Below are 24,610 nucleotides of genomic sequence, written 5' to 3'. Positions count from 1 at the left end.
TGAAATTAATTATGGCAAATATGCGTTCCGGGGCAATGAATGTCTGTGTTTCGAGACAGTTTTGTCTTTCGGAAACCTTTGTCCTCCCTTTTATCCGAACAAAACAGGGACTATGCAACACTGTGGCATGCTCGATATTTTTATGGTACGGTTTTAAGGTGTATTAAATATGATTTTGATCTAAACTTTGTATTCACGCCCGTAATAACAGACTTTGAAAGCCATACTTAAAAACCTCACGCAACAGTGCGCCATCTAGTGAGTGAAAAAACGATAGCCCTCATTAGCCTGTCACAGCCCTCATTCGGACGTGAAGCTGTAAATGAGTTAACAGGGTCACCTCGAACGTGTCTTTCTAAACGTGGAGCCGCTGACGTGTTGACATGAGCGCACCTCGAACGTGCTTTCCGCCGTGAAGCCGCGAACGTGTTAACATAAGCGAACCTCGAACGTGACTTTCTGCAGTGAAGTCGCGAACGTGTCAACATGGTCACATCGAACGTGACTTTCCGGACGTGGAGCCGCGAACGTGGCTACTTACAAGGCGACTAGGCGAGTGTTGCAGTCGCGCCATTTCTCCTGCAATTTCTTGTGCTCCTCGTACTGTTGATCCGTTATCTGCTTGACAGTTGAGCCCGCGCCCTGCAAATATGTATTTAATTTAATACCAAGCAAGTTTCGTCAAAGGTGGATTGCTGGTTAAGAGGCAGAGGAAAGCAGAATAGAGAGTAGGTAGGTAGGTAAATCTACTAACACCACATATGTTTTATTCTATTACAGTAACCTCTCTGGATCATGTCCGAAAGAAAAGGTTATTTATATAGGGTAAAGTATATTAGTATATTTTTTTTCATGTTGCCACGAAATTTTTTTTTAGGTAGTTCAGCCTTTAGTAGTAATAATTTAGTACTGTGTGTGTGTGTGTATGTGTGTGTGTGTGTGTGGTGTGTGCGTGCGTGCGTGCGTGCGTGCGTGCGTGTGTGTGTGTGTGTGTACTTTAGTTTTAATCATTTCTTTTCTGTATCGCTTACTATGTCTGGTGTACAATAAAGAGTCTTTGTATTGTATTGTATTGTAGTATTATTTATTACCTTACCTTAATTTTCCTAGGATCTAAATTCGCCCCTAAACTCTGCACTCCCTTAGCCAATTTAGAGAGCGGCGACAGAACCATATCTTTAGTAGCGCTCGAGACAGGACTTGCCATATTCTTAAACTGTCTCAAAGCGGACTCGCTGTGCGACTGAGCGATATTCAACGTAATCTCATGCTGTGAATTGGAGCGATGATAATTCACCCCCTCTGTCTGCAAATTCGGGTTATCCTCGTAAGTGATATCGCTTGAACTGTGCGACAACTTTTGGGATAGAATAAGAGAGCTGGGCGGTATAGGTTTGGAGAATACACCCTCGTTTTCTATTTGTATTTCAGGTGTGCGTGACTTATTGCTGACTGCGCCAGATTCCAAATCGAAGGGGTTCCGTTTGCTGATGTTACTCGGGGTTTTGATAGATTGTTTCTCGACCGTGCTGGCTATGGCTACAGTCGGATCGAAAGTTTCGCTTGGTTCTATCTTACTCGAATACAGGGGATTTTGTATTAATTCGCAGTCGTTCTCTCTGTCTTTCTGATGCGATGTCTCGCCAATGTAATGCTGTGTGTTCTCGTAATTGTCAAGCGTGGGTTCGAATATGTTAGTCCTATGTTCGTCATCCGAGGAATAGTCTGAGGACATTCCATCTGAGAGGCTGCCCTTCTTTTTGTTGTCTGGTTTCCCTCCTAGGGTGAACATTTTCTTGGTCCGTGATGACCCCTGGTCGAACTTTAGCTGGAGGCTGGGCCTCGCGCGAGCGTTAAGCGAATGGCTCAGCTTGTTCAGTTTACTGAATTGTTCCGACATATTGGTGAGGGCTTTCGATCCTGGAATGTAAAAAAGGTATACTATAGCTGACGTGTGAAATTGTGGTTTATGAGCAAACGTATTGCTAATAAAAACAAGTTTTGTTTTATACTGTGTAAAGATGAAGAACTGCAGTACGGATGTCTATTTTAGTTTGTAATGCGTGCCTAATGCGCTAGGATTTCTGGGAACAATTAGCAGTTTACATCGGTTAGAATCGACCTTTGTTAGCTTGGTTTGCTCGCTAATCCTGCCGTGAAGCAGCAGTGCTTGCATTGTTGTGTTTCGGCGTGGAGAGTAAGACAGCCGGTGAAATTACTGGCACTTGAGGTATCCCATCTTAGGCCTCTAGGTTGGCAACGCATCTACAATACCCCTGGTGTTGCAGATGTTTCTGGGCGGTGGTGATCTCTTACCATCAGGAGACCAACTTGCTCGTTTGCCATCCAGATGAATAAATAAAAAAAAACATGATGAAAAGCCACAGAAGTAATAAGTTACTGTTTGTATTCCTTCGAGTTTCGATGGTTTGTTTTTTTTTTTTTTTTTTTTTTATTCGAATGGATGGCAAACGAGCATGTAGGTCTCCTGATGGTAAGAGATCACCACCGCCCATAAACATCAGCAACACCAGGGTATTGCAGATGCGTTGCGAACCTAGAGGCCTAAGATGTGATACCTCATGTGCCAGTAATTGCACCGGCTGTCTTACTCTCCACGCCGAAACACAACAGTGCAAGCACTGCTGCTTTGTTTTTGATTTGTTGTACAAATGTTTTAGTAAATTTCGATATACACCAGTTATTTGAATTACTACTGTATCATTCTTCAACCACTTCCTAGTACACGATCGAGCTGCAATTTGATATACTTATGGAAATCAAAATATTTGTTTAATGAAATTCTGACCTTTTAGTGAAAAAGATCGTCTCCAAAAGACAGAAATCCTCAAAAGTGAATGACATCAACTTGAAATTTGGTACGGAAATGTAGCTTGGATAATAACGCAAGGACAGACAGCAAAAATAAATACCTTGAATTCAAAATAACAAAAACTTATTTCGTCAGTAAAAAGGAAGTAATCTCAACGTAAAAGAAAATAAAGACTCAACACCGGACTCTCTCCCTGTCTGCGTGGAGCCGTCGCTCCGGCGGCCGGGAGCGGGTATGAGCCGGAACTGCACCGGAAGCGCGGCGCAGCGCACAATTTGCTCCAGGACCAGGCCTGTCGGCGACGGCCGGGAAGGTTCTGGGACGTGGGGGAGGGTAAGGATAGGAGTATGTGATAATTTATGTTTTTTGGATAAAATAAATAACATTACCACCAGAGTTAAAAAAATATCTATTCACGAATTTAATGTTCAGTGAATAATGTCATGTATATATATTTACGTAACTTTGGCAGTATCTATCTTTTTAGTTGAATGTCGAATGTTGAATGGACTTCCGCCGCCATTTGTCACGCGCAACTAGCGGAACGTCGAGGCGAGCACAGCTTTTACTAAAATAAATATCTAATTTGCAAAAAGACGGAGTGCTTTCGTCTATATGTTAGCAATTTTCTTGCTACCCCGGCCGACGTGTTTTATATTATGGCAAAAAAACAAGACAAACAGCAAAATAAGTAATGTAATTATCGAGTTAGAAAAAAAAAAGAAAATGAAAAGAATTATTCGAGACAATACAAAAGGAAAAAGTAAAACTATGTGCCCGAAATGGTCCCGCCTCAGCATAAATACAGACTCCTCGGATGGAGTCAGCGCCGGTCTTCCAGCGAAACCTTTTTAAAGGCGGAAACCACAGATATACATTACACTAGATAACGCAAACGCCTCAATCTGTATGAAAACCAACCGTGTCACTTTTTTATATCTACTGTGACGTCTCAAGAGTGAACTAGCGATGTGAATTCCCCGATGTCCACGCAAAATAGATTCAAATGCGCTGCCCATCCGCGCCTTGGGGCTCGAGTCAGTCACTAGTCATGATTAGTCAGTAAGCGGTCAGTCTTTGTATGGGGCCAAACCCGACGACGTTTGGTCGGGGTTCGGACACGCGAAGTAGATGTATCTGCGTAACCGAAGCAACTGCAGGTAGGTGGTAGGTAGGCCTATGTCCAACAGTGGACGTCCTACGCCTGAAGTGATGATGATGAATACGAACCGACGCTCCTTATATCGGCCACTAGCTGCGTCTCGCTCACGTTGCGCGTGATTGTCGGCAGCCGCGACAAGTCGAGGTACAGCGACGACCGCGCGCCCCCCGCCGCCGCTTGCGTTGGGTGCACCTGTGTACACACGATTAAAAATAAATGTTATTCTTTAACCCTTCGGGAGCTAAAAAATACTACATTCAAGTCACATCTAATTTAATAAGCACAACTACTGCTGATTTAACTAAAAAAAGAAAAAGATAGCCTTATTGGCACGGATCCGCGTCCTAAGCGTACCAGGGGTTAAGCTGGTCGTTACCGTGTCAAAATAAGTAATGTTTTTTGTACAAAAAAAACCATGAGCTGCAACCAGAAAATTAATGACAAGAAAATATGACTTAAAAGCTATTTCACCGGGGATGTTGCCAATCCGCGAACTAGCGTTTCCATGTCGTTTCCATTCCAGTCGAAATAAAACAAAAACGCCCCCATAACTAAACCAGGGCATCCCCGTTCAAATATGCTAATAGCTAATTTGCGTTTGAAAAATACGCCATGTCCATAGGCAAGGGCCGACGTAAGGACGTCCCATGTAATAGTTACTTTCATAAGTTGCCCTGTATACATACATACATACATATAATCACGCCTCTTTCCCGTAGGGGTAGGCAGAGACCACTTCTTTCCTCTTGCTACGATCCTTACATACCTGTTTCGCTTCGTCCACTTTCATTATTCCCTTCATACATGCTCTTCGGTTTAGGGTACTCTTGACCTGGCCTTTTTTCAAGACGTCCCTGATTTGGTCTCGGAACGTCCGCCTAGGTCCACCCCTTCCAACACTTTCATTCACACTCGCCTCATACACTTTTTTCGTCAATCGTTCTTCATTCATTCTCTCGACATGGCCAAACCATCTCAGTATACCTTTCTCAATTTTTGTCACTACATCTTCTTTCAGATCACAACGTTTCCTTATCTCACTATTTCTTATCCTCAGTTTAACTCCTATCATACATCTTAACGCTCTCATCTCAACTGCATTTATTCTGCTTTCATGTTTCTTCTGCCATACCCAACTTTCACTTCCGTACATGAGTGTCGGAACCAACACCCCCCCATGCACAGTATCCTATGTTGTCCTGTTGCCCGAAAAATATAAAAATATAAATAGAGGTACGTACAGTAAGGTACATTTATCACTTGCAGCTTAGGACAATCAGCGTCAAATTCAAGTAACGCGACAGCTTAAAAACGCTCCGCTTGGTAACGTTCCGTCATCAACTTCGAATGACGACTTTATACAATCTTTAACTGACATCTTGGAATGACGACTCAACGGTGTCTTAAAACGACGGCTCTTGAAATGGCATCCTCTGAAAATATGACGGATTCTCGAAATGACGATATCTTGTAAAGACAACTCGAAAGGACGACTTCTTAAAATTTTGACTCATAGTATTCCGTTCTGAGGGCGTTCAAATAATTTAATAAGTAACGCAATTTTTGGAGATTTTTGACCCCCCCCCCCCCTTCCCCATGTAACGCGCCGTAACATTTTTCTTTACCCCCCCTCCCCCTTCCTAAAAGTTACGTAACACCCAAATTACCATTTTTTTAGCTTTTCTTTAGCAGTTTCCGAATTAAGCTGGCATTTCTTGACACAGTCACACTGGCAACTTAGCATGAGAGCATTTATAGGCCAAGAACAACAACTGATGATGCGAATTTCCCACTTTGAGGACATTATAGTATGTACTTGTTAAAAAAAACTGTGACATAACGCGTAGTTTAAAATCCCCCCTCCCGCCCCTGTAACGCATCGTAAGTTTTTACAAGACCCCCCCCCCACTAAATTGCGTTACGTAATACTTGAACGCTCCCTCTGCCGAAATCGAGATCGTGTAATTAGTCATTTTAAGAGGTCGCCTGCAGTTAATCGAAAATTTTCATGAAGTCAACAGTTCGAGAAATAGTCATTTAACTAAGACAAGTCGTCATTTCAAGAAGTCATCGGTATATCCACAGATACAAGTTGTATTGAAAATACTGTGAGTTGCGTGCACAAAGTTAATTAAGGGCTAACGCATACATACAACTTTTGCATAAACCAAACAGTTTAGTCGATTTAAAAGTTGTATGTAAGAGCTAGCCCTTATCGAAAACTATCAACAAAACAGTTTCAACTAGCCCTAAATGTTTGCGAACTACAAAACCAAAGTTAATCGTGAACCATAAGTTTAATCACAGAAGTAGGGCGAATATTCAAGCGTTTTGACCGGTCGATTAAACGTCGTCAGCATCCCACGTTTACTAGCACAACGAAAAGACAAGTAGCAAGAATCTTGATCACGCTAGATTTAGCATCGCTATTGTCTTTAGTTTTCTTTTCTCTTTAGTCTTGTCTGAGCATCACCTCTTTTAATAACACCTGCCAAAACACTAATGACGAAAAAAAAAACGCCGGAAAAATGCTGAATATTCGCCCACCAGTCACGCCAAACATTATCAAAAAATTAACATAAGTATGTAAGTACAGTCACCAGCATTAATATCTGCCACAGCGGAGCGTGCAAAAATATCTGACACGTCATTCCGGCTCTAGAAATAGAGTCGTATCAGATATTTATGCACGCTTGTTGTGTCAGATATTGGTGCTGGTGACTGTACTATAATAATACTACCTTAGATTTCCTCTTCTCCAGCTTGATGCCATCGTAGAAGGGTATGGGCGGTAACTTCGCTACGTCTCGCGCGACTACTAACGACTCACAGATATAATGCAGCGACTCTGAAAATAAAAACATTCCATCGTATCAAATCACCGATCAATTGGCGTTCCTATGGCCTCTCTAAACGCGATTCCTCGTAATCTTGTATGACAATAGCGAGCTGTGACATCACTTATTAGCCAACTCAATGAACTATGTACGAGTATTTGTTTCGAGGAATCTAAAACAATAATTTTAGAGGCAATTAAAAATACAATACAATACAAATATTCTGTTCTCAAAAATGACCGTAAAAGTTGACATTATTCTTACATATCAGAAGGTGAAGTGCATAGTTTATGGTCAGCGAAAAATTAAAAAGTTAAAATGATTGCAGGCGCGCTAGCTCGACAATAATGAATTAGCGCGCCTGCAATCAGTCACTTTTTTTTTAAAGTTAAAAAGGCCATGGAAATGTTGGCACAAGTCGTATACAGCCAAGTGTAACGGCTGGTATCAGATATTTTGTTGAAACTCCGGACATTTTCTATTGGGTCTAAATAGCTTGTGGTGTTTTCGGTGGAAAAATACACCTGCAGTTTATTTTTAATGAAAAAGGCGGGAAAGCATAAGAAAATATTGAAATAAAATTAAATTTTACAATATATTTGAGAAAAAGTTTATTCAATTCAGAATTATTCACCATTTTGAGAAAAGCTTTATATTAGTCTCGGCTGGAATAGCAATTGCTGGCTTCGTATTAGTTAAACGGACTCGCAAGCTCGTCCGTTTAATACTCATACTCAGCCAGCAATTGCCTACTTCCAGGCCACGACAATAATCTACTATTATTGCACACCATAAATCAGTACAAAAAACTTAAAATATAAACACTCAGATTCAGGGTAGACAATAGGCGGTCTTATCGCTTAAAAGCGATCTACAAAAATAAATCAGGCTCGAAAGTCAGGTGAAACATATAGGAGATCTCGAAGCAGAATTTTAGAAAAAAGAAAACATGCCACGATATGGCCCTAAATGAGCAAACTATGGACTGGACCAGGGTTACTCAAAGTGGGGTACCTATTCGACGGTAGGGGGTTCGCGACAAGGTTTACGTGACTCCAAAAACCACCAGGCTGCAAGACTAGCAAGATGATTAAGATTGGTTTTTGGAGTATTTTTGTATTATTTATTTTTAGTTTCTCCAACAGTCAATTTTATTACTTTCTTTGGGGGGCGGGGGGTTCGCTATCGTCTAGAAACTTTAACAGGGGTACGTGGAGCCATAAGTTTGAGAAACCCTGGACTGGACAATAAGATTATTATCGAGTAAGAAATGTTGTTTTAATTTGTATAGTGTAGGTAGATAATGATCTTCGCTTACCAATCATTTCGTCCTTAGTATTGATGACGACGGCCATATTGTTGAAAAACCTGAGCGTAGTGGACCGGAACATGTGGAAGTAGCCGCCTTCGTTATTGTACGTGTAGTTGATTCTTATGCAGATAATAGGTTCTGAGGTTGTTTTACGGCCAACGCCGAATATCTGGAAAAAGTAGTAAATAAAAAATTGATATTGGCGTAACAGATAATAAACATTATGTATTCACTTTTTTAATCTTCTTTTACTAATATGTGCAAATTAATGACGCTTTAGTTATAGACATTAGAAAAATCTCATAAATTAAAAACCTTTCTGTTTTACTGCGCTGTGTGCTTTACAGTGTTTTATCTCTTAAACAGTAAGAGTCAGGCCACTAGTGTCTTGGAGAGATCAACTTAATTTGACTTGTTAAATGTTTTCTCGAAGTTAACGGAAAACAAAAATAACACGGTGTATACTTGATATGATATGATATGTCAATAATTAGTCCAGCTGTACGCAACGCACCGTGCTCGAGCTCTCCACAGCGCCGAGCTCGACGCTGGCAACGTCCCGGAGCGGCACTCTCTGTACAGACAGCACGCGGTCCGAAGTCTCGTCATAGTCGGCCACGTGGTACGCGTCGCTGGTCAGCAACAGAACACTGTCCATCTCCGTTTCCGACGGGTCGCCGGTACTGTAAACATTTTTTTTACACAAAACTGACCGTGATTGACATACTAAAATGAAAATTTTATTATTACCCACAAGCAATATTACATTTTTAGTAGTATACAGTGGACCCCAAACTAGGCTGAGCCTGTATCTTGGGGCCCGATGAGTTGGTTTACATCTCAGTTTACAGTTGCGTGCTTTTAAGAGAGCTTAAGATAGCCTAAACAGGCAAATAACTGATTTAAGTAGTACATTACAGAATTAAATAAATAGTCAAGTTGTACATAGTATCAAGTTGTATATATATTAACACTAGCTTTTGCCCGCGGCTTCGCCGGCGTGGATTTCGGTTATCGGGCGCTGTTCCCTCGGGAACTTGCATTTTTCCGGGATAATAAGTAGCCTATGTCACTCACTGGCCCATAAACTATATGTGTGCCAAAAAACACATCGATCCGTCGCTCCGTTTCGATGTGAAAGACGGACAAACATACAAACACACACACTTTCGCATTTATAACATTAGTATGGATATAGGAATAATTTCCAAAACCGCCAAATTTGGAACTCTCGGCTCGGCCTGTAGATCTATGCATGTTAAAAAAAGTCAGGAGTTACGACTTTAACCACCTGTTTCACCATTCATTTATTAATTTTAGGTGACAGATATCTGGGATGGAGTCTGGACGGAGGATGAAGACGGTATCACATTTATCTGTCAAATAAAATGTATCCATGTGTGGTGAGTGTTGCCCGTTAGAACCTTCACTTACTTGGGATCGGCATCAATGAGCCCCCAGGCCCCTAGGACGGGCTCCGCGTCCACTATCAGCTTCTTGCAGTCATCAATCAGCGACTTGACGTGTTGAGCCATTGCCGTCGTGTCTGGGACGTTGTGATCCTGATCAAAATTAAAATCAAAACGTTCATTCTAAAGCCGGGGTGGCCTAGTGGTTTGTCCTATCGCCTCTCAAGCAGAGGGTCGTGGTTTCAAACCCCGACTCGCACCGCTGAGTTTTTCCAAATTGTGAAGGCGGTGAAGGAAAACATCGTGAGGAAACATGCACAACCTGCGAAGCAATTCAATGGTGCGTGTGAAGTTCCCAATCCGCACTGGGCCCTTGTGGGAACTATGGCCCAAGCCCTCTTGTTCTGAGTGGAGGCCTGTGCTCAGCAGTGGGACATATATAGGCTGGGATGGAGTGGTTCATTCTACAAGTAGGCCGCAAAGATTTTACATTTCACTTTTTTATACTACCAGCGCTTTCGAAAAGACCATTACCAAGAGGAATGCGTCCTAAGATACTTGGCGAAAAGTAGTTTTTCCTGAGATAAGTCTGCGAGGATGCATTGCGAGCAATGCCTTTGTCATGAACAGTGGGCGGACGACGGATGAAATTTACGTCAAAATCATGTCGAACAATATACGTTATATGGATATGACTACAATTGGTTTAAAAAAGGGAACATAGTTGAAAAATAGTTGGATAATTTTATTGTTGTAGTAAATAATCGTATTTTTTTCTATATTACAATTTTCAGTGCATTCCTTTTATAGTTAACTATCCACTTATGTAGGGGAAAACTACCTCTTTACATCTAATAATGTAAGTGGCACGTATTTGTAAAGTGATACTTCACCATTATTAGGTAGATTATTATCATCACTCAAATTTCTATACATTTTTACATAAAAATATTAATCGAAGTTTAATAAAAGTCTTATCCATCTTATGCTTTCGTCACCATATTGCATCCATCGTCCGCCCTTTAGTCATGAATCAAGACAAAGGCTTTATTTTTAATTATCCTCGCTCAGTGCAGCTCTAGTGGAAACAGTTCAGCAGAGCGAGGCTTTTGTATATACAAAACAGGGAAGGACGTGTGCCAGGAATGTGTTGCGAGGGATGTGTTGCGAAGGAAACGACTTATTGGTTTTAGCCAGTATGTAAGATGAAACCTTAACCTTCCCTGTCTTTCTAGTAGGCTTTGACTTGTCGACGTTAGTGGGAAAAACACATATAATTTTTCGAACATACATAATTATTAGCTCTCATTCTGAGAGGAGGCCTGTGCCCAGCAGTGGGACGTATATAGGCGATGATGATGGCATAATTTTGATGTATTTTATTTTGATTTTGATTAGTAATTTTGATGATAATTTTATTTCTTTGTGTTACTAACCCTTTTAAATGAGATTACATGTTACTAACAATCTATGGACCCTGGTCTGCAATAAACGTTTATTATTATTATTATTATTTTAGATACATAAAACGACGGCAGGATTGGAATGTTTCTTTGAAGAAATATCTCATCTTTGGCTGCGTAGCCATAGTTTGTTTACCTTAGCGGGCGCACTATCGCGCACGATCAGCTGATCCGGGATGCTCCTGGACTCTCCCGTCATCACATCGATGGCTACTTGCCGCAAGGCGTCCTTGAACGTCGATAGATAGTATCTGGAACAACGAAGATTGCTTTCAAGAGTAAAGTAAAGGTGCAGATAAACTTAAGCATTCGCTTGCAACAGAACATCAAGCATTAGGTCACAGCTCATTAGATCCACCCGGCATCGGATCAGCACCGCCTCGCCGCGAGCGGTTAATATTATTTTCATCACACTTGCTCGTAAACAGTGTCGTAACATGCAGGCTACCTTGGTTGCAACCCCCCAAATAAAACCCTCGACCTTAATGTGCTTGTCATGAAACCCGTGGTCGGTAAATGAGTCATTGCGCGTACACATTGTCTTGTCATGAAGCCCAAGGTCGGTAAATGAGTCAGTGCCCGTACTGATACTGCTGCGCGCGCTGCTGCAGGACTACATGGACCACCACATGCACACGCACGTTGCGGCGCATGCCGAGGGAGGGGGAGGTAGAGGGCGACGCTGCCAAGAGCACAGCCTAAGGTATCGCCAATATTTGGAAGAATAATATTTTTTCTTTTACAAATATAAAATTCTACTTGCAAATGTGATGAAGAACATTGTTTACGAACATCGACTCATTAAAGCCCTCAGTCTTCGACTTCGGGCTTCTAATAGACTCTCGTTCGTAATTCCTTATTTACCGCCCTCAAGACACAATGTACTATTATATGGATTTTTCTGGGCATGCGCTCACTACATCAACTCCGTAGCGTCACCGGATCGCCTCGCTCGCTCGTGTCCACGCGCGGACGGCGAGTAGACCACTCGGTGATAGCTCGCTGCTCGTACGCTGCCTCGCGTGAACCGCGCGCGGTCGGCGCGGCGCTCCTCACCCTCATTTCATAATGGACTACTTGGAAATTCGTGAACCACGCGAGCTCCACTCGTTAACGCGGCGTCCACCTGTGGACCACCTGTCGACGAGTGGACGCGGAAAGTCGAGGCGGTGCTGGCTGGGTGCCGGGTGGCTCTAATGAGCTGTGACCTTAAGTCGTTTTTAAACTCTTCGAATTTAACAACGAACAGAGCACAGAGCCAAACATTGCCACGACCGTTTAGGAACATGATCAATATGATCAGTCTAGGGATCGGCTCTAGTAAATGCTCGTCAAAATTTTATTATTCACGATGATACCGAACGGTTCTCGGCAAAAGGCTCAAAACAAATTTACCGTCGTTTGGCTCGAATGCTCGCCAGAACGCTCGCTAGAATGCTCGCTAACACGCACCTATTTATTTTGTGAGCTGTTTACCGGTAATGTAACATTCGCTAGAAAGCTCATTACAAATGAATGCTCAAGTTTATCAGGAATTTAACAAATAAATAAATAAATATCATGGGACACTTGACACCAATTGACCCTAGTCCCAAACTAAGCAAAGCTTGTACTATGGATACTAGGCAATAAGAATGGTTATTTTTAAGTTTTTAAAAGTTTGACTGACAGTGACAACTTACTAAATTTGTTATAGGAAATTAACGTCCAGTAGTTATGCTCCGTTTAATTTAGGTTTTGGATTAGTGGTCAAATTCTAACACACGTTTCTCGGTATTTCGAACACAATTGGATTAAAAAATACCTTCTTGTACACTTAATAGCGGTATTAACACAATTTTAAATAATAAACTAAATATAATATAAATATCACGGGACAATTCACACCAATTAACCTAGTCCCAAAGTAAGCTTAGCAAAGCTTGTGTTATGGGTACTAAGCAACGGATAAATATAATTATATAGATAGATACATACTTAAATACATAGTAAACACCCAAGACCCGAGAACAAACATTCGTATTTTTCATACAAATATCTGCCCCGACACGGGAATCGAACCCGGGACCTCAAGCTTCGTAGTCAGGTTCTCTAACCACTAGGCCATCTGGTCGTCAAATAGTTTTCTTGTTTCATTTAAAAACGTGTGCAAATTTCACCGTTAAGTTTCGAATCTTGGGATGAATATAATAAGGTAAGTAAAGTAGTACGTGGCATCATTTAGTGAATGAGAAATTTTAACTTTCTGCCAACAAATTGCTACGCAGTTTCGCAGAGCAGTTTAGATATAAGTATTCTGTACATCCTTTTTAGTTTTTGAGATAAATAAGCTATAAAAAAACGGCATTGTTCTTTTGACTAGGTTAATTTAGTAGCCAACTGTACTGACCCCCATTTTACAGATAAAGACCCCAAATTTTGAAGTTAGAACGCATATCAACGGTGCAAGCACACGAGGCAAGAATATAACACTTAATATGATAATTAAGGAACTTTGATTATTTTCTCTTTTATATCCATTATAAACTGACCTCCCTAATCCATACGCAATCTCAGCAGACAAGAGCTCCTGCGTCAACGGATGCCCGAAATAACTCGGCACCATTTCTAGCTTCGGCCTTTCTGTGTCCATATTCTCGAATACCATCAAAGATGCAGTTTTAATGTCCCGCCAGACGCTGTCGAGTTCGTCTATGGTCGCATAGTCTATGGGCTGCCCTAGAGCGAGGTCTATCGCGCATTGTGTCATGGCGTCGCTAAAATGGCGGATCACGAATCTGGCGGGAGAAAACACCAGTTGTGTTTTTCGAATTTTGAAATTTTGACATTTTGTTGAATTTGACAGCGTTACCTGTTGGCTGAGGCGACGCCGTCTTTCATCATGCCAGTAAACTTTCTCTCGCCTGTTCGCGTGTAGTCGCCCTGAAAGACAAAAAATGAACATATTTGACATAAAATAAAATACTTAAAAAACCTTCGACCGGTTTCTTCTGTTGTATAAGATAGAAAGAAAAAAAAAACTCTTCGTGAATTTTTTGGAAGAGAACAGAATATTTGACTTTGACTTTGATACCCTTATCAAAGTCAAAGTCAAATATTCTGTTGCCCCTACACACACAGCACACGCTAATAACAGCGCAATGATTATGATTTATGGCACCACAAGCAGCGAGTCTTTAACATGTGTATAATTTTTTTTATAATTCTTAATGAATTCATGGCACCATAAGCAGCATTTTTCATTCGCCGGCGGCAGTCAGGAGCCCGGTGCGCCAAGCCCCAGCTGGCACAGTTTGAGCTCTAGCTATCATGTCGTCAACGTATCAGGTCGCTAAGGCTATGTACAGTAACCTTGAGCGCCTTGGTGCCGGCATACTGTCGCGACAGCACGTCGCCGTTGTCGGCCCACTGCGTGAGGAACGCGTGGCGGAGCGCCGGCGGCAGGCCGGAGCCCGGCGCGCCCAACCCCAGCCGGCACAGTTGGAGCTCTAGCACGTACTTAGCTATCGCCGTCTGTAATAAATACAATGTATGATCGTATCATCAAAAGTAGGACGCCCTCCGGCCAGGTGGAGTGACGATCTGCTAGGCTGCTGGTAGAAGCTGGATGCGTCGAGCCGAGGACAGGGCGCAATAGATTCTGGCCAACGAAAGCTGTCCACGCATTTTTTACGAAACTTAAATCTGGTATAATTTTTGAGACTGTCAAAATTGTCATATTGTCATTCTAGCCCGGCTTACAAGGAAGGGTACCCAACTGTCCGACTCCGATTTGATTTATTTTGATATATGTTATAGAGTAGTCTAAAATAACGGACACGTATTTTTTTTTAGCTGCCCAAACACAACCCGTTTGGAGAAAATGTTCTTCAAAGTACTGAAAATTGACCAAACCTTCTAATTTCTGTTGAAAGATTTGTTCAAGAAAATTGATAATTAATTACTGGTTTCGTTATATGTTGGAGAACATGAAAAAAGAATGGAGGCGTGTTTTGTCATTTCACCACAAACTCATATTTTATATAAAAAAAACACGCCAAAGTTTCAAACTTTCCGTCGCTTCACTCACTTCCTTTTAGTTATTTTTTTGGCTTGAAAACTTCTTGATCCCTGATCTATGGTGCCGGAAAAAAATAATAATAATAAAAAGTTCCGTTTTTTTTAAATAATAGATCGAACCGCAAAATGTTTTTTATTATTATTATTATTATTTTTTCGCCTATAATTCACTAGAGGCTTACTATCACAGGTTATGAGCCCGCAATACCTGCACATTGGTTGACGCGGAACACGGGCGGCGCGCGTCTCGTTAGTGGTTCACTAGAGCTTTAGTAGTATCACAGGTTATGGGCCCACAATACCTGCACGACATTGGTCCGGTCGAGGCAGTCGATGCAGTTGACGCGGAACACGCCGCCTTGCGCGCAGATGAGGCCGCGCGCGTCGCGCCAGCAGAAACGCATCTCGTTTATGACGTCCACCAGAGCGTTTATTAGTATGCTCACGTTTTCATAGTGCATGCCGCGACTGAAAATACATCATGTATATGTAATAGTATAATTATGAAATATCATAATAATATAATGGTCTAACATCTGGTAGCATAGTGAACGGTTTTGTCGCCTTAGATGGACTCCGATTGAGTTCCAAGCGCGTCAGCATAGTGTGATAGTTGGGTTTATGTAATTTGTGTGTGTTCTTTCTTCCAGTATGGAGGCGGAGAAGCTGCATGAACACACAATTGTTACATTGACGCAAGGTCTCGGGTGAGCCGAGTAATTGTTTATAGTTCATGGAAAATACGGGCCGATAAAATACGATAGAAAACTATCATGCGCCAGCACCACTGCTGTTAGTCAACTTTTTACTGTACAGTCAGCAACAAAGATATGAATACAGCTAAAGTCACAGAATATATAATAGTACTAACGTACAGAATGGCCACGTTCCGCCCCGCACCGGTTCGAGTTACCCCACCCCTCAAGCGCAGATTGCAGGAAAACCGCAGGAAAGCAGTCGGGTGCGCAAATGCGAAAATTAAAATAACATTTCTTTTACTTAAGTTAGTCTTATTTAATTCTAATAAGGTCGCAACACTATCGCATTCCTGAGGTCTGCATTCAACTCGCGCGCTCTCTGTACTTGATTGACCCAGGTGACTTACCAATACTCGTGGAAGTCGAAAGTGGCATACACAATATCGGGGCTATTGTATTTAAGCACGTGGTTGCCGTACGTCTCCCATATGATGCGCTCCCGCCCCTGCTGCTCTACTAGATTCACTATGCACACTTGTTTGTATGTCTCCAATTCGGACTCGAAGTGTTTCTTGAACGCTTCGTGGGTTTCCTCTTCACCTATGGTACAATACAATACAATGAGTGACTCTATATTGTACACCACATATAATAAACGATACAGGTACACAGAGAGAAAAATTACTATGTAAGCAATAGGCGGCCTCATCGTATTTTTAGGGTTCCGGAGCTAAAATGGCAAAAACGGAACCCTTATAGTTTCGCCATGTCTATCTGTCTGTCTGTTTGCTAAGAAGATTTTTTGATTCAGTGATATGTTTGCGAAATATTCAACTTTGAAGTGCAAATTTTCATTAAAATCGAGCGTCCCCCCCCTTTAAAATCTAAACCGGTGGGTGGAAAAAATCAGGATTAAGTATATTAAATTTACAAGGAAAACTATACTAAGTTTGCTTGAGAATTATTAGTAGTTTAAGAGTAAATAAATAGCAGCCTAAGGTATAAAATATACCTTAATTTGGAAGATTCTGTATAAAATACGAAATCCTTAGAAAAATATTACTTCATTTTATCGTAATGGCTACGAAACCCTATTTTGGGCGTGACCGACGCGCTCTTGGCCGGTTTTTGATCAAGAATTAATCAAAATTTTAAGCTTCTATATCTGTTAGAAGTGCGTAAGAGTATTGATGATCGGTCAGTCAGTCAGTGAGTGACAAAATTAAAAAACTTAAACTAGCTATATTGCTTAAACTACTGGTTCAAATTGAATGAAATTAGAAATATACCGTGTTTATACAATGCCTGCTTGGTTACTGAAAATTCAGGCTTCTAGTTTTATCCACAACGAAATTATAGGGGGGCTGAAAATGGCCTGAACTCCATCGATAAAAGGATGGTACGGCCTTGCCGCTTTTTTGCTCGACTTGGTTGGATCCATCTTATGCTTTCGTCACCATATTGCATCCATTTACCTTATAGGTATAGATTTAAACCAGAGGCCCTATTGTCTAACACACTTTAAATCACAATCGTTTTCACCACTTCTTTCTATCACACGCTACAAGGCTCCGTTTCCTACAATAATGTGGGAGGAGATGTTCCGAGGAATGTGTTTTTCATGAACCAATAGAAACGCTTAATTTGCCTAGCCTCGCTCCGCTCAGCTGTTTCCACTAGAGATGTAACACAACACATCCTCTCACATTTTTGGTGGAAACACAGCCTAAGACGCGGGTAGAAAGAGAAGAAGAGAACGTCAACGCGTTAGATTAAACAATACGCTTTATAAACACTAATTCTGATTACCTTTGTCGAGTCGAGGCGGCGGTCTGAATTTATAGTCGGGTTGACTCCAGAAAATGGGGACCGATCCTCGAACCTGCAGTACAATTTTAGTGTCGGTTACTTTACTTATCAGTGTCTTTATTACACATTTTTTTTGTTACTTTTTTTTTTAGCCTGTTGAAGTTTCCCACGGCTGGGCAAAGGACTCCCCTTTTTTCCGCCATTCGTCCCTATCGAGAGCATGCTACTGCCACTGTATCTTATTTATTTATATTAACAAACGGATTTACAACGCGCCGGGCTGTGTGCCCACCTAACCTTTAAGCATGTTTACGGTTTATTTTTTTTTTCTGAATTATGTAGGTAACTTTGGGTTCTTCTTGGAATCATTACTATTGTTTTGGACGAAGAAAAAGTGACCCAATTTCATTCAGTTTTTTTTTTCATACGGTTTATTACGGGCTGTTACAAAATGGGCACATAAAAATTGTATAGAAAATTGGGGAAATTTTTTTCTTCGTCAAAATCAATAGTGCTCGTGATTCTGAGTAAAAAGAACCCAGAATCACATAATTCTGAAAAAAAAAATTAAAGCGTCATGTTATTTATGTGATAAAAATGCTTGGAACCCGGATCTCTTTGGTGTTCGTAGTAAAATGATGAAAGTGATGGGAAGTCACCGGCGCGAGACCTTGTGCGTTTAATTTTGGATTTATTTATGCGCCAAGTTTCAAGACTCACTTTCACTCGCTCGCCGTCACTTTTAATCAATGAAAGCGAATTTATCTTTTTGATAAACATAATCATGTTTAAAATATATAATCAAGACGTTACTTTATATGTAACATAACCGTAAAACACGTTATTTTTACAAGGCTGCTCGAGCGTATGTATGATGCGTGACTGTTTCTACGGCACCCTTTGTAGCCAAAACGGATTTGAAAATTTTGAGATATCATTAGATTCGTCTATACTAGTCTAATGAGTAGGGTACATACATTATAAATATGGCGTCCGTGGCCACGGCGTGTGGCGTGGTAATATAGAATAATTGTTATTCCTGCCTTTTCCCTTTATTTTGCTTTTGCCATTTTTTTTCTATGGACATTGTGTTTGAAATAAATGGATTATTATTTGCAGACATATTATTCCCAAATGTTTCATTTGCCAAACTTTTATTTCCCAACTCTCAACTTTCTTCAAAACCAAAACTTTTGTTAGGTTTGTTTTATGACAGTCCCGAAAAAAATATGGTTTCAGAAAAAATCGTGCCTTGAAAAATGAAAATGAAAAAAAAAATGACAAGCCAAACTGTTGGCAAATGATTTGGGAATAATATTTGGCCGAAAAGTCAGAGAGATCTAAAAAGAAAATAATATTTAATAATAAAGTAATATTTAGGACTATCACAAACCTGTACGAAGGAAGCTCTGTGTATGCTGTCGGAGCACATGATAGAGACGATCTGTTCAGTTTCCACGTAGTTGGCGACCTTACCGCCAGGCTCGATGCCGCGCCGGTTGTACCTGATTAATCATACTTGTTAATTTATTGAATCAGAGGTTACTTTGCGAGCCTGTATTAATGAAATATCGGGATAGAAAATAGCCAAAGTGTTATTCCAGATAACAATAGAACAATAGCGAAATAGGCGAATTAACCATACAGCCTAAATGCTGCCACAGAATGAAGTTAAGCCAAAACGCGACACAGGTATAAAGCTAGAAACACACTGACGCCGGAGGCGGAGCGGTGCGGAAGCGGTGCCGGTTCTTATGTTCGGTTGTGAGTTCGGTTGTATGTTCTGTGTGCCCTTTTTCATATCGAAAATACGTTTGAGACATGGATGCGCAGAAAAACCATAAAAAGAGACCAGCACTGGGAATCGAACTCAGGTCCACAGCAATCCGTGCTGCGTGCTATAACCCCTACACCACTGCTGGACAGGAATCTAGACACGAATTTTTCCTATGCATACATATCGTCACTACTTTAAAAAAATCTCGTACCTCAAAATATATAATTTTCTGAGTGAACTTTATGAACATTATGTCAAGGTTCAATTTTGTTGACATATTGATTTTATATCTCAGGTTGCTTATTTCTACTATGCTCTCTGTGTGTTTCAAGCTTAATGCGTTTTAGACAGACGTCGAACAAAGGAATTGTCAATGCGGTGGCTAGAAATTGTTGAGAGGTTTGCCACTCACCTGGTCCACCGGCTTGGCATCGCGATAGGCGTGATTTAACTCCCAGCTTGAAAGATGCGCTACGATGGGCAGAGACAGTGTTTAAAGGGTTGCCACTCACCAGGTGCGGGATTGGTATCGCCACCTATAACGCCCAGCATGAAAGACGCGCTGCGGTGTACAGAGACTGTCTTTACAGGGTTGACACTCACCTAGTGCCGGCCTGGAATCGCGACCGGCGCGATATAACACCCAGCGTGAAGGACTCGTCGCACGCGCTGCCGGTGGACAGAGACTCTGTGTTGAGAGGGTTGACGTCGGCCGGCTCGACAGCTATTTGCGACAAGTGGATGAAGCCCTGAATTATGGGGAGAACCCATTCGTCGCAATGCGGACTCTGTGGATGGAATGAGGTCGTGAATTAAACGTTCAGTATTAATTTACCATAAGTATACCCAGATGCCCACCTCATAGTGATACCACACCAATCGCTCGATCGTCGATGGATGCCATCGATCGATGGTAGAACGGATTGGTCAACGGCGATCGACAGTTTCTGTTACATCAATCGATCAATCGTTTATCGTCCGCTATTCGTCGTTCACCCAAACCTACACCAATCGACCGACGTCGAACAGTATAGTATCGATCGGCTGTCGATCAATCGTTTATCGACCGGTATCCGTCGATCAGCAAATCCTACCACACTAATCGATCGGTGTCGAGCGATGTCGATTGATGACATCAATCCATGTTCGATCGATTGGTGTGGTAACACCCTTTTTCTGGGGAGATCCGCTGCGCTCGCAGGGAAAGTGGGCATTAGGCAATCAAATCCACGCACAATAAGGGAAGCAAGGTATTCCTTGTTCTATCTTTGTTAAAAAGTTCATTTTAATATTTTTAATTTATCATATACAACGTACGAACGTGCGAACGTACGAAGTGCGTTACGGAATATAACACAGGTCATGCCGTATGACAACAATATCGCATTAGTTAACGGCAGTAGTGTAATCGTAGCTATTTAGAAGTATAATCAAATACCACATTATGTAGCAAATAAAAATTAAACCTGCTGGAAGGAAAAGTAAAACGGAGAAGAGGGAGAGGAAGGCCAAGATTCATCTATTTTGACCAGGTGAAGGAGAGAGTGGATGTCGTGTCGTATCAGCAGGGCTACTACGAAATTCTAAAATCAAAGTTCGTGTCGTTCGGTCCCTCTGACACTTATATTATTTAATGCGAGAGCAAGAGGGACGGTACGATACGAACTTTAATTTTCGAACTTCGGAGTAGGCCCTCTGGATGTCAAACAGCTGGCGGAATACTGTGCGGAGTGGCGGTTACTCCACCGACAAGAGCGTAGCTCTTAAAATTTAAGAAGAAGAAGTAAGTATTTGTTCATACTTATAAATAGTTACGGATACGCTGCTGCCGTACTTATGATATTTAATTATCCTTCTAATCTAAAAAGCTACGACTACACAGCTACCTTAACTAAGGCGATATTTTAATCGTCCGACATAATCTGTGTTATTATTTTAATCATAACATTATGGTTGAACTACAAATTTAAAAGTACCTAATCAATGTAGTCATCATTTACTACATATGATGCTGATATACATTGGATTTCGCTGTGTACCCTTGACTCGCATCCGGCAATTTCCGGCCTTCGCTTCGACCGACCAATTTGAGTGATCGAAACAAAGTCATTCTCATTATTTCACGCTACTCACTCGAGGCCGGCCACAGACTTACTGATTCTGTTTTGATTCTTTTCTGTTCTGTATAAACGGAATAGAAACCGGGTTTATCATAACACACACGCCGGCCGGCTAGAATATGCTGATCGGCGATACTGTAGATTGCTTGCTGACCGGGCATTCTTGTCGGCCCGAGTCGGTAGGTATGTGACGAGACGAGAGGTATATTTTGTATTGCATTCCGATTTTAATTCTTTTTGTTCTATTCCAGGTAGAAGCTGCGTCCGCTCGATCGCCCGGCTGCACGTTTAACAGGAACTGAATGCCGGATACCACAAAACTCAGCGCGAACGGTGGCAAGCGACGCCCGTCATTCAGTTTGCGATGATTAAGCGACAGCCGCTATTCCGAGACGTTATCATAATACTCATCAACTCTCGGCGAATAGATTTAAGTATGTATGGATAAGTGAATATTTATGATAGGGAACTGACTGTACTTGATATGAACACTACGCTTTGTGATAATAAGGAAACAATATTGGGTAGTTAGTAACATGGGACAAAACCATGATGAATCATTGTCAGAAATCAGAAAAATAATGTAATTATTGGTTACGGACATACCTAGGTATTTTTAATAACAATGTTTTTTATGATCTTCGTTCAACCATTTCCTGTTTCATCAATTTTAATTATAATATGTACATATAACTTCAACTTAACATAACCTAGTTGTAACAGGTTAGGACCATAATCCATATAAACGGACAAACAGGAAAATAGAAGAAACAAACTTATGGCTTAAATACTTATGAGTAGATAAATTTTGTGACTTAACAATCCTTTTTAATGAATATTTTCAATCCAAATGTTGACGTTTTTTATGGAACATGAGCAGAGAAAAAACTGAGAGAATTATTTATAAAACTGTTAATTAGTTACCTACCTATTAAGGACAAAATTTCTCTTATCCTGAAAAGCAAATAGTTAAAAAGAAACATACCTCTAAAGCGATTATATCCTTGAGCATATGTTTGTTCCAGAAAAATCTATCATCCACATGTTTCCACCATCTTGTGATATCCGATACCGGTTTACTGGTACCTTCTTCTGTTTCCAGAACTTTCTCAATTTCATATTGACGTTGCAGAGAGTTTGTCAAGTCCAGGGTTCGGGAGTAATAAAAACTGTCTGAGTCATCAAAGATCTTATGCAATTCGTCAGTGAGACGTTTTTCAAATCGTTCTGCAATTTTTGGATCACGCTGCTTTTTCACTGTTTGTTTGACCTGTATGTACGTACACATTTTTTTTATATTAAAAGGAATATAAAAACTACAGGTTTATAGAATAGTGTCAGTGTTGTTAGTGAATGGTTCTTAATACCTGGTGTAGTATGGTAAATATCATTTATTTTTTTATTTTTTCTTCTGGGACTTGAAAGTAATAAATTAACATAAATTTAAAGGGTTATGAGTACCTAAATATCTGTTTAATTTATCAGCCCTAACCTTTTGTATTGTTCTATAGAAAATTTAAGTCCACCTTTCCTATATGTTTCATTTGAGAATTTTGAGATAAACAAGAATGCATGTTTTTTTCACCCGACAATGGCAAAGCCAAAATGAAGGGTTATGATTTTTACTTCCTGCATGCAAAAGGTAAAGTGGTACATTAGTAATTAGATCCCAGTAAAGTTTCAGAGATCATTAATTCTATACAAAACTTAAATCTAATAGAATGAATGAATGGTCAGCAATTTTTCGTAAGTCATATTTAGAACATAATTTGTACATTCTGAATAGGTAGGTATAATTTCTCAATTACAACTCTTCAAGTGACTCAGAATTTTGGCTATAAATATTAATCATCAATATCTTATTTATTATGGATATGGATATCCTGTCAAACATTTATTTTTGTCACTTATGTAGTTTTTTAACGCATTTTAATGCAAGAGTAAAAAATTATATGGGGTAGCGATAAACTAACTCTTTGTAGATGAAATTGTGGGCAACAGCTTTGCCTAAAGAAAATTTAAAAACTATTTTCTTTCTTATTATTAATAATTTTATTAAAGAAAATACAACTTGGGTTTACCTGAGTAGCTGCTTGCTGTGTCGTCGTCTTTATAGTGTTACTGACATTCTTCACCGCACCTACAGTTTTATTGAGAAAAGCAGAGTTCTCAAACAGGCGTCCCCCAATTTTCTTACTAGACATTTTATTTAATAATACGGAACTGGAGGAGCCATGTTTTGTACAAACACACAATTCTACATCTTGGTTCGCAGTTCCCATGTTCAGGAAACAAATAGATTTGATTTTATAAACTGTGTGGTGGAAATATATTTGGCCAACCGGCACACTCTCTTTTATAATCATCAGTCGCGGTTCGTATATGTTGGTGTGCTCCACGACGCCTATAATCCCTTCTGTAATGCCGAGGCATTCGATATCTTCGATATCCGAGAGGTCCCATGCTAGAATATAGATGTAATATTAAAACCATTGGAAAGTAACATAAACTTGTTTCAAAAGAAAAAACTTGAATCAATCGTTAATAATAAATGATTAATAATACAATTAAAATGATTATAATATGTTTAGGAGGAAGAAATAAACGGAAATAATCTAATTAAAATACGTACCTGATCTGACTGAGAATGCCCCAGTTAAACGATTCCACCATAAACTTGACTCGTTTCTAACAAATATATAATACGTCTCTGATCTAAATAATTCCATATTTGTACAATTTAATTCACGTCGACGTCGTTTCTAATAAAATTCATTGTGTTTATTATTGTTGCAATTTGTAAGAAATTGACGTTTCAGAAAAGGGGAGGGGGCATGCCATTCTGAAAGTTTTGCTCATTGTTGGTAGCATTGACAAAAGTTTGTTCGGATTCCAACCGGAAGCTTGTCGTCATTACGTTCCGTTTCAGATGAAGGGTAAAATTATTTAGCTGGAAATTGGTAACTTGAAATATCTTTCAAAATATACCACTGTTTAGAAAAAAGTTGATTCTTGGAAGTCTAAGCTTATATAAGATAGTAAGGAGAGTTTTAGACTTTGTGTTTCACTGTTGAAATGACTACTTCAAATTATCATTCTCCTTTTTATTATATATTTTTTTCTTTATTCAA

The 24,610-nt window shown here is 40.4% G+C and overlaps 1 protein-coding gene across 2 annotated transcripts; it reads right to left on the bottom strand.

Moving 5' to 3' along the window:
- Positions 1-101: 101 nt before the first annotated feature.
- On the bottom strand, positions 102-24,583 carry sp3 (phosphatidylinositide phosphatase spermathreecae). Of its 2 annotated transcripts, XM_074107127.1 has the most exons (18): positions 24,112-24,583; positions 23,561-23,943; positions 22,465-22,749; positions 19,963-20,147; positions 18,976-19,087; positions 17,583-17,655; positions 16,181-16,373; positions 15,378-15,543; positions 14,368-14,529; positions 13,868-13,938; positions 11,153-11,267; positions 9,579-9,706; positions 8,659-8,827; positions 8,151-8,313; positions 6,737-6,843; positions 4,064-4,187; positions 1,097-1,920; positions 102-642 (listed from the first exon to the last, which is right to left on the bottom strand). In XM_074107127.1, exons 1-18 carry the CDS (start codon positions 24,206-24,208, stop codon positions 538-540), a joined length of 3,462 nt encoding a protein of 1,153 aa, XP_073963228.1. In that variant the 5' UTR covers positions 24,209-24,583; the 3' UTR covers positions 102-537. The 2 variants fall into 2 exon arrangements, with proteins under 2 accessions (XP_073963228.1, XP_073963229.1); XM_074107128.1 differs by lacking the exons at positions 102-642; positions 1,097-1,920; positions 4,064-4,187 and adding an exon at positions 5,256-5,428.
- Positions 24,584-24,610: the final 27 nt, after the last annotated feature.

This window comes from Choristoneura fumiferana, chromosome 25 (genome assembly GCF_025370935.1).
Source record: "Choristoneura fumiferana chromosome 25, NRCan_CFum_1, whole genome shotgun sequence".
Classification (NCBI taxonomy): Eukaryota; Metazoa; Arthropoda; class Insecta; order Lepidoptera; family Tortricidae; genus Choristoneura; species Choristoneura fumiferana.
Note: the sequence above shows the minus strand (reverse complement) of the source record. Positions and strands in the feature narration are given on the sequence as shown.

Excerpts from the sequence above, each read along its gene's own strand:
- sp3 (XM_074107127.1), bottom strand. The coding sequence starts at position 24,208 with ATGGAATTATTTAGATCAGAGACGTATTATATATTTGTTAGAAACGAG. Across the intron at positions 20,148-22,464 it reads AGGATATAATCGCTTTAGAG|AGTCCGCATTGCGACGAATG; the intron begins GTATGTTTCTTT and ends TTCCATCCACAG. Across the intron at positions 11,268-13,867 it reads GGCGTCGCCTCAGCCAACAG|ATACTATCTATCGACGTTCA; the intron begins GTAACGCTGTCA and ends TCGTTGTTCCAG.